The sequence below is a fragment of the Populus euphratica genome, unplaced genomic scaffold (genome assembly GCF_000495115.2).
Source record: "Populus euphratica unplaced genomic scaffold, PopEup_1.0 scaffold30.1, whole genome shotgun sequence".
In the NCBI taxonomy this organism is placed as follows: domain Eukaryota; kingdom Viridiplantae; phylum Streptophyta; class Magnoliopsida; order Malpighiales; family Salicaceae; genus Populus; species Populus euphratica.
The window spans coordinates 914,064-924,347 of record NW_011499869.1 but is presented as its reverse complement, the minus strand read 5'-3'; the positions used below and the strand labels follow the sequence as shown (position 1 = coordinate 924,347).

General features: G+C 37.1%; 1 protein-coding gene across 3 annotated transcripts; it reads right to left on the bottom strand.

The window, feature by feature from the left end:
* Positions 1 to 2,332: 2,332 nt before the first annotated feature.
* On the bottom strand, positions 2,333 to 7,335 carry LOC105126825 (DNAse I-like superfamily protein). 3 transcript variants are annotated; one of them, XM_011027831.1, is made up of 13 exons: positions 6,571 to 7,335; positions 6,388 to 6,475; positions 5,962 to 6,030; positions 5,705 to 5,792; positions 5,510 to 5,614; positions 4,795 to 5,413; positions 4,514 to 4,632; positions 4,325 to 4,433; positions 4,039 to 4,187; positions 3,538 to 3,838; positions 3,016 to 3,089; positions 2,813 to 2,926; positions 2,333 to 2,676 (listed from the first exon to the last, which is right to left on the bottom strand). In XM_011027831.1, exons 1-10 carry the CDS (start codon positions 6,598 to 6,600, stop codon positions 3,613 to 3,615), a joined length of 1,602 nt encoding a protein of 533 aa, XP_011026133.1. In that variant the 5' UTR covers positions 6,601 to 7,335; the 3' UTR covers positions 2,333 to 2,676; positions 2,813 to 2,926; positions 3,016 to 3,089; positions 3,538 to 3,612. The 3 variants fall into 3 exon arrangements, with proteins under 3 accessions (XP_011026133.1, XP_011026131.1, XP_011026132.1); XM_011027829.1 differs by having other exon boundaries at positions 4,514 to 4,707; positions 6,571 to 7,334; XM_011027830.1 differs by lacking the exon at positions 2,813 to 2,926 and having other exon boundaries at positions 4,514 to 4,707; positions 6,571 to 7,334.
* Between the last annotated feature and the right edge of the window lie 2,949 nt (positions 7,336 to 10,284).

Genomic DNA, 10,284 nt, shown 5'->3' with positions numbered 1-10,284 from the left:
CAATGACTTTTCAATTAATTGGTGATTCCATCTATAATATCTAATTTGAAATTTTAATTTAATCAAAAATTTTTAAAAACCCTGAACACTGATAACTTTTCAATTCTTTAATGATTTTACTTGTAAATAACAATACTTGACAGTAAAATTAAAAAGTAAACAGTTCTAATACTATCTAAAAAATACTGATAGAATTAACATGTCAACTATATCTATGTAATTAGTATAATGAATAGTGCTAGAAAAAAATGAACAATTTACCTACAAGTTTATGATAAGTTAACTCGGATTAATCAAGATTAAAATAATATTTTGTCATTTCAATATATTTTATTAAAAAAATATTTTCTTAAACTTTTATAAGTTAAACTATTTTTTTACTAGTTACTTAAATTATTTTTAAATTCATTAAATTAATATTATATCAAATCACATGCGCGCATATATATTTATATATATATATATATTAAAAAATTTATTAGAAAAACTAAAAAATATTATTCAGCCCGCAGTCGCATGGTGCGGGCTTTAAATGGAGTCCACCCACATTTGATGAACAATCCACCCACACGAAATTATAATTAAAAAATTGTATGGCTTCATTAAAGAAAATTATGGATATCTCGTCTTGATTGTAATTGGCAAATCATGGTTATCAAAACACTGAACAGAGATGCTGTTGGAAGAAGAAAGGAAAACCCACTAAATACAAAAAGGAAGCACGAAAACTGAAGCAGAGAATCTTTACGTCCAGATTGTTTATTATTCCAAGCAGACCGTCCTTGTAAGAACAGCAGACGCCACATGGTAGAAAATGTTGGGCTACGTTCTAGTCTATGTGCCGCACTATACTATGATGCCTCACATTTTGCCACGTATATTCTGTCCCCATGTACACGAAAAACACCCTTTTCATGCTCCCTCGCCCGTCAACCCAATAGTAGACAGTATCTGGAAAAGACCCTTGATTGAAAATTGATCTTTTTCCTCTTTGCTCTTACAGATAGATTTGGGACCTTCTGTTAACATTTTTGGATCTTATCGTCTTCAACATCTTAAAAAAAAGTGATAACGGTATTAAAAAAGTAATGGAATCGCCATCAGCAACGATAGACGGGAGTGCCAATGGAGCACAGATGGTTCCGATATAGTTAAGCTAAGGACGGGAAGAGGGAAAGCAACGCTCCGAGATCGAGAATGGGACGAGAAAAGGAAATGGAAGTGGGCACAGAAAACAGCGTGGGATAGAGAGACGGTGACATGTCCCAAGAACAAAAATCAAAGGACCCTTTGGTTCTGTGCATTCCTTTTTTTAACTTTTAACCCTTTTCACTCCTCTTTGCTTTGGCAAGAAAATCACCGTGCTGCGTTAGAAAAACAACTCGAGTTATCATTGCTTTTGACGTGCTATTCCTCGATTTGAAGTGACCTGTGCCAGTAGACCATTTCAAAAACTCGCACTTCCTGATTGTATAAAATAATCCCCGCGTTCATGCACGCAAAAATCATTAAAAGTAATTGCAGGGAATATTCGATAACTTGGATTAGCTAATTCTTGGTGATTGCGCCAAAATTTTGATAGAGCAGGCTTCGATGTGGGCATTTTTGGAGGATCAAAAGAAGAAACATGGGCAGTGGCACCTTGGTCCTCTGCTCATACTGGTAGGTGGAATGGAGCAAGGATTGGCATTGGAGGTCCGAAGACATCACGATACTGCACCTTGCCCGATAATGCGTGAGGGTCTGCGTTTTGGAAACTGGAGTTATTACATAACATCACTTCCATAAATTTCTTGCTTCTGGCAATCTAGGACAGACCGACCAGTAAGCTGCACCAACATCTGGCAATCCAATGAAGATTAGTTACCAACGCATCAGATCTGAGTCCTAACTTGAGTAAGATAGGGTGCGAACACACTTGACATCCCACACTTCCAAGCGACTACGACACCTAGCTAGAGCATAAGCTCTTGAAAGCAAAACAGGGAGCACTACTTGCTAGCCTTGTCGTGTTGGATATTGATAGGGGCAATACTGTCCATACAAAGTAAGGCAGGGAGGAGTAGTACCGCTACATATTTGCACTGTAATGTTGATGTTGGGAAAGGGGCGATTTTGTCCACAGAAAAGCTTTACAGCACTTCTTGAAAGAGAAATAGTGACCGGAGAAAATAGTAGAGTTAAAACCTGCGTACATGATGATGACTTACTGATAACCAACCTGACATGCCTACAAGAAAGCACAAAGCCTGTGCTTTTCTACTCTCTTTCACTTCATTGTCCTGTTAAATTTTCAGCTAGTGATGAGGGGAAAGATAAAGTAACAATGAGATGATCAGAGCGAGTTACTTTTCTTTTTCAGTAAAATCATTAGCAGCAACAGAAAAGGAAGCTTCATATAACTCAGAAGTTATACCTCTCTTTTTAGCACATTTGCAATGAGTATGCATCACATTCCCACTTCTTTTACCATTTCTCCGAAGTAGTATAGAAAGCAGGATGGAAAGATTAAAAAAAAAAAAAAAACATTAACAAACGACTGTTCATTCTCCTATCTTCTTTTGGTGTCAGATATTTCCCTTGATTTCACTTATGCTCTCTTTTCTTTTTAATTAAAGAATTGTCAGCGAATTAGACCTCTAAACAGCTCCTGGACACATCAAGTGCTCTGTGCACCTGCAAAAATTGTAAGGAAAAATTACTCAAGCACTCGAGATGTTTCTAGTTCTATTTTGAAGTTCAAAGTCTGGGTGGTGTACAAAATATTAATAAAAGAGACTACCAAATCATTAACAGATTAGCTTTTGTTTACCTTATAATATGATAAGAAGCACAATATATTTTTTTGAGCTAGCAATGGTTGCATTTTCCAATTAGGACATTTAGTGGTGATGGAGGTTTTCGACAATATATACAAAATTCGCGCCTATTGACATGAGGAAAAAGGCATGCAGAGAATTAGACTAATAAGTTGAGGAACACGAAGTATAATCAAACTGAAAGTGAAGGACCAACCTCCATTTGGGTTGTAGGCAACAAAATGTCTCCATCACTGCTGAGGTGGAGTCAAACAGTAGAGCAGCGCCCACCTACAGCAAAATAAGAGACCGAATCATTAATAAGAATAATAAGAAGCAAGAGGGCGTTTTCAACCAAAAACTGGAGTCCAAAAGAAGACAAGGTCTGCAAAAGTGCTTTCAAAAGTTATGCACGGTATATACTCTATCCATCTTGGTTGAGTTCAACTAATCCATATTTTTATAGGAAAAATATCAGCATTCAGTTTTCCCTAGAGACGCTAACTTTAACACTTCAAAGTTGTAAATAGGAAGATGGCATGGAGTCCCCTAATAATCACACGTTTTCAAGTTAATATCAGAAGCTTTGCGTTCTTTTCATGAGGACATCTTACCTGGCTAACTGAGTACATCATTAAGGTTACACAAGACATGTAGCTAGTATGAACACACAGTCCAGCAAAAAAAGAAGGTGAATCTGCAAGAATAAGCTAGATACCAACTGGTTGTGTCAGGTTACCTGGGACACGGTGCAGTCAACCCTGTTTTACTTGAACACACTAACAAGCAATGTTGGTGACTTGCGAATCCATCCTCAAAAGAAACTGAGTTCGGTGTATCCGTGTGAGTATGGCAACAGCTCTTCTACCTCAATTCTAGAATTGGAACAACTCGTGCTTCTCTTGATTCGGCCACGATTTATAGATTCAACCTCAGCCAAAAATACACCATAAACTGGTCTGTGATCTGAGAACCTTGACTCCCCACGTACATAAGATAACTGATGGAGCCCCTTTCCATACCACAGTATACGATCACACCTACATTTGTATATAGCCTGATTATTTGTATGTCATGAAACTCAAGCATATTCCATTCACATAGTCCCATGAAGATGTTACACAGTTTGTTTAAATTTTCTCTGTACCAAACAATAATGTCTTTTCACAATTTTCTCTGAATGAAAATTCTCTCCCCTTTTTTTCCTTATTCTGAAGAAGAGGGGGGGGATGGAGATTACCATGCAGGAGTTCTTCGTTTCTCCTTTAGGTGTCTATCATCCCCTGCATATCTATCTGAGTTATTGGAATACTTGTATGTAGGAGGGAAATAAATCTTCCCTTCACTCCATCCATCAAAGACCCGCCCTCGTCTCTGCTCTATCCGTAGCTGAAAGTAAGAATTATCAAATGTGGTTAGATTGTGCTGCTCTCATCGAAGAACCACCAAACCCTTTCCAAGTAGGTAATAAAACAGCACATAATTGTATATGCATCAGAAGAATATCTAAGATTTTAGGTGCATGCCTGGTCATTCTCTAACAATGCTATCCAGTTGTGCATCTCGACAAGCGTCTTCACAGCATAATAAGACAAGGCAACCCGGTAATTCAAATCACCTACCCAAATAACTCGACTGCCAAGACAAAGAAGATTGAGACACGGTATGTTAATTGGATAAAAAATAAGGAGGAAATGTCTTAGAAAATGCCTTACTCATGCTCTAAAATTGTTTGAGGGGAGTATTTGTCTCCCCTATCATGAACTCTAGGAAACCTAGTCTTCCTAAGGATCTCCATAACGTCAGAGTTTCTTCGCAGCTCGTCTCCCTCCTTCTGCCCAGATGTCAAATGACTACAGATGAAGCAAAAGCTTGTTTGGTGCAATGACATGCTAATTGAAATTGAGCCCTGGAAAACCCTGAGAGAATAAGAATGTTTTTTTGCCCCCTAGTTCATCACAATTTTGCTCTCAAATTCATAGGAAGGAAAATGTACCTTGTTTCCAAGATATCCCATCAATCCTCTGCCCACACAAGACACTTTGAGGTTGCGAATGTCATCTCTGAGATCACTCTTTACCCATACTGTTAGAAATATCCCAACCATTTGTTTACTGGCCACCAAACAGTATCTTGACTGACCTATTTGTCTTTCTCTATCCTCCATTGACAAGGATCCACTGTACTCAATAGGTGGGTATTGAGTAGCACCTGGTGAATCCCCTGGTCCATTCTCATCATCAGAGGAACCCCATTTGAAATTAGGATCATAATCACTTGGTCTATTTCCAAAGATAACCCTGTCACAGACACTAAAACGTCGATCAAGTCTAGGTTGTGCCATCTCCATGTCACCATCCATTCTCATGCTGCGGCTCAGAGACTGAAAGGAACGGCGATGGAAGAATGATGAGGCTTTCTGCCTCGTTGATCCCTCAAAGTCTGCATCCAATTCTACAATGGGATCAGAGATTGGTGAAGGAGTATGGTAACCACAACTGGTGCCAGGAAGACTATTTAGAGTCTTTCTAATAAGAGCTAGCCATTTTTTGGCCGGTCCATTGTCTTCTGTGCCCAAAACATTTCCAGCATTCAAAGGCACAATTTCTTGAAACCTGGAACCGATGAGATCAAATAGATTAGCTTAGTATTAGAACAAAGCTGGTTGCCTTAAACAGATGGGACAAAAAAGAATTGTTTATCTGACAAACCCAAGAACATAAATATCAGCAGGGGGTGAAGTGTGAAGCCAATCCTCAAGGTTCAAATGACTTGGAGGAGATTTTCCAGCTACATTCCATGTTGCTACAAATATCCTGCACTCACATGGTAATTGAAACAAAATAAAAACCAAATCTTAGCAGGAATCAGATCAAGGCAACACCATGGTTAAGAATTGGCCATACCTATAATGGTTCACATCTGTAACTTGTGCAGCATCAAGGTCTATTTTGCTTCGCTGAACTCGATCAGAGTGCCTCTTGGACGATCTCTCTGCGCTTCAAAGTGAGGGGGTTTGAGAAGAATTTTTGAAAAAACAAAGGGGCATATAAATGAAAAGGTACAACAAACTAATAATTATCATTATTCCTTTAATCAAAACTTTGGAGGTTAAAAGAGAGCCGTTATCCAGACCAATACTGGGAGGTTTCTGATACTGAACCTGTTTTGCTTTTCTTGATGTTGCATGCTTCTCTCTCTGAGAAGCTGTGCCTCCAATCCTCACCACCACCTGAAAAAGAAATGCAATAAAGTAGTTAAAGCTGTGCTCTTTCCACTGCCAAATGCATCAATCAAACATATTCAAACAGCACAAAAAATGAATACTCTTTGCTATGAAGAAAAACAAAACATTTTTTAAATTCGTAGAGGAAAGGAACAAATGGCAGATCTTGAACTGCAGATGGAAATAGCAGGACCCCATTAATCCAAAAATATTTTTATTGCAAAAAACAGATAGTGATGCAAGAACAGAAAAAATGCTAAGTATTCAGGGTCTAGAGGAATCCAAATCCAACTCAGTGACAAGTTTCACGGAAAGGGCCAAGATTCCCCAAATCCAATAATAAGATAAAAGACCAATAATCACCTCCATAAAGGACATCATCAGCTTGAAATTCCTCAGCTTTGCTCTTGATACTGAACCATTTCTTGACCAGTGTCTTAGGCCATGAAAGCTTCACCAATAACACACACACAAAGTTGGCAATTAGAGAGAGCATAAATGCATTGAAAAAGATTCAAGGATTTTCTTATTGGCATTTTCACAAACCTTGAACTTTTTCGGGTTCTCATCTCTCATTGTTTCACAAATTCATATAGCTCTCCAGATTATATTGCAACACTGGCAAAATTTAAGGCCCTCTTTTGTTCAACCGTGGCTTTATATTTCTGGGTTTGCGTAGAACAGAATGTGAACGTTGAAAAAAATAGAATCTCAAGAAATTCAAAGAATCATGAAACAAGATTTTATTTTTCTTGAACAATCCAAGAACAAGTCCAAGCTCTTGTTTTTCAAATAAAGACAAAAGTTCGGTGATTTCTTAAAGGAGAAGAAGAGAAAAAAGGGCAACGCTCTGTTCTTTTGGTTAATGAAGAGAAAACAACATAAGAGTCAACAAGAAAAGCCCCAGCTCCTCTGCATCTTATGCACAAAAGTGCATAAGAATCCAGTTTTCTCTTCTATGTCAAGCCCCAGAGGAAAAGAAATAGTAACTGAAGGAGAAGCAATTAAAACAGAAACCAACAGAAGAAACAAGAAAAGAGAGACAAAGAGAAAGAGAGAAGTGATGCGTGGGAGAAAGACTATGAGATTCTGATAGTATAACAAGACAATGTAGAGAGTAGGGAGACATAGAGATAGAAATATAGTGTTTTTTATCTTCAATGTAACAAGCCAAAAAAAAAAAACTCGTTTCTTCCGGGTAGACAGGCAAAGCATCGATCTTGAAGAGAGAATAAAGTGTAAGGTGTTTTAGGGAGTTAAGACTTAAGGCCGCCTCTCTCTCTCTAGCTTTTTTTAATCTTTTTTTACTGACCCCAAAAACACTCGAGGACCAGCCAGTTAAGCTCCTGGTTTTGGGACGTGAAGGCAAGAGCCAGTTATACTCAGTCACCTGCTCACATTACTAGTACCCAAGTCACACCCAAAAAAAATAAAAATATATAAATATATATATATATATGTTGCTTCTGTTTTTGTGCATTGACAGCAAGGAGATACTCTTCCTGCCTTCGGTCAGTAAAGTTGGGTTTGATTTATTCTAACATGTACCGAAGGCAGTACCAATTCCTACATTTGGTGTTCTGTTCACATTAAAGAGTTAGTTACTGGAAGAAACAGAGATAAAAAGAGTTTGTTTAAGTTTAATTTATGTGTGATTTTTTTGGGTTTGGGAGATTTTATGCATAGGGTTTAGCTGTGGAAGCGATGTATCTCCTGGAAAAGACCTTGTTTGCTGCTTTTTACCAGTCCCTGTGCTGGTCTGCCATGGTAATTTTGATGCTCTTTTTGACTCAATCTAGACTTATGCCCAAGAGAAACAAGGCAATTGTGCTAATCCGAGGCTTTTTATTTCTTCTAATTCTATGTCTTCTAAAGCATTAACTCGTTTTCATGCATGGGCTAAAGCAAAGTTTTGTGCTTTGGGAGCCCCCTAGTGGGAGAGGTATATTTGTTTGCATAGATGTTGGATCTTGTTAGGACATTAAGGGTCCCAATCTCTACTTCAACTCACTCTAACTATCCCACGCGATCTCCTAGGGTTATGTGCAAACTCCATACATTATGCTAGTTTAGGAGCTAGCCAGAACAATTTAGTTTCTTGGTTTAAACCCTCCAAATTGACAAATCTCAATCCCACATGCTGCATGTGGGAGACACTGTCTGGGTGGGTCTGGGTTCCCTTTTGCTTAGTTTAAAAGTTTTTCATTGTTTCAAGGCTCTTAGCAATCAAGTAGTGTGGTGCTAGTTTATGTGTTCAAGGATATTAAACTAGTAGTCTTAAATGTAGTTGACGGCAAGACAATCCAAGTAACAACCGAAGTCTAATCTCAAATTTTGAAGCCCCCTAGCCTTACACAAACCCCCACCACTCTAGTGAAGCTTCCACTAACATCATAGCCTACTTGGCACCGATCACAGGTTGTCGAAGATTGTCCCAAGTCATTGTTGTCCAGCTAAACTCCCTCGTTTATACAAACGTGGCAACCCATTATCAGGCAGACAAGAAGATTTTCTATTCTGTTCCTGGGAAGTGCTTAATCATGCATCCTTTTGTGATTTGGTGGTTGGTAATGGTGCTTCCCATTCTATGAATCTCTAACAGCATGTTCTTGTTTGCTGCTTCTGTGAAGATGTCCAAGGAATAATTTTAGTATTAAACTTCTTAATTAAAACAAAAGGGGCCTTAAGTTTATGATAATTAGGATTAAAAATCGAAAAGGTGAGAATTGAGGCCGCCCCACTCAGGCTCTTACTAGCTCCAAAATAAAAACCAGAGAGAAAGACAGAGGAATGCGTTGTTGCATGAAAGATTTTCTGGGGGTGGTGCTCTTGAACACTGCATAACACAACGCACACTGTGAGAACATTAATTTTGACAGGCCCTGGCTTTCATGGCAAATCTTCCCCACAAGTGTACAACAAATGTAAATATCAGAAGACTGGTATCTAAATTAAAGTCCATTGGGGCCCTGTTTTTAAATGCTCATCCAGAGGGCAGGAGAGGACTCTCATTCTCTGTCTGGAGATCTTCCTCTGTGTGTACATGTACATGTATATTAGTAAACTATTTTCATTAAAATGGTATCCAAGAGGAGGATTTTCTTAAAAAAAAATTAACACCGTTTTTTTTAATTTTTTATAAAATAACACAAATAAAAATATTTTAAAAAATAGCACCATCAATAAAAAAAACCATGATTTCTAGTAACGAGTCTTTTTAAAAAAATTACACGTAAGAACTGTAGTTTTTTAATTACCATGATTTTCATTTTCAATTTATTTAAATACCACAAATATGAACATCTATTTTTCATGGTATTTTTTAAAATATTTTTTCCTTAATTAAAAAAATATAACACCCATGCTGGTTCGAAAAAAATACCCCTACGAGTAAGAGGACACCGTACATATACTTGGAATCAATAGAGATATGATTGTATTTATGAATCCTCAAATATTTATTTCATGGCCTGTACCTTAATCAAATCGCCACGTAGGATCAGACCAGCAGCCGTCAGATTATTTCATAAATGGATCTAGCGCTGTAAAATAAAGTATCTTTAAAGTCATTATAATTAAGAATAATAATTTGAAAAATATTTTTATTTCATAGTACAGAAAAGAACACTCTTTTCCTCAAAACATGTCATAAATTAAGTCTGATCTTCTTCTTCAATAATGTTTTTATGGTCCTCTTATCCTCAACTTTCGGAACTTTATTGCTCATTCAAACTACAGTAGCAAGAATTAATGATCTTGGTCCTAAGAGCAATCCATTCGAAAATCACTACTACCTGATGTTGAAATTTAAAATTGTATTTTTACTTGTATTTGAATGCTTTTTAAAAACTCATTTGATATTTAAAAAAAATCAAATCGGTGTGTTTTTAATTATTATTATGTGTTAATTTAAAAAATTAATATATTTTTAAATAAAAAATACATTTAAAAAACATCACCTTACACTATCCCTGGATCCCAAGTGCATACTAGAAACTAGGATTTTTTTTATTTTATTTTTTTAATATCCAATTATCAAGTGTACTAGTGCAACAAAAGATATGTTTCGAAAACTGCCTTGCCAACTTGATCGAATTGAACGAAAAACAGCGATGTAGAGGTTAACGAGGCAGTCAAAGGATGATGTTTGATTTGTACATTGGGCAAAGTATCTGTTCATTGTAGGAATTTGATTTCCTTACTGTTTCTTTTTGCCTTTTCAGCTTTAGAAACACCCCCGCTCAAGCCAGCTTCTTTCCC

Bases quoted from the DNA above. Each gene is read 5' to 3' on its own strand.
- LOC105126825 (XM_011027829.1), bottom strand. From the start codon at position 6,600: ATGAGAGATGAGAACCCGAAAAAGTTCAAG. The intron at 5,793-5,961 runs GTTCAGTATCAG...TTTGAAGCGCAG, and splicing joins CATCAAGAAAAGCAAAACAG to AGAGATCGTCCAAGAGGCAC. The intron at 5,615-5,704 runs GTATGGCCAATT...ATGTGAGTGCAG, and splicing joins ACAGATGTGAACCATTATAG to GATATTTGTAGCAACATGGA.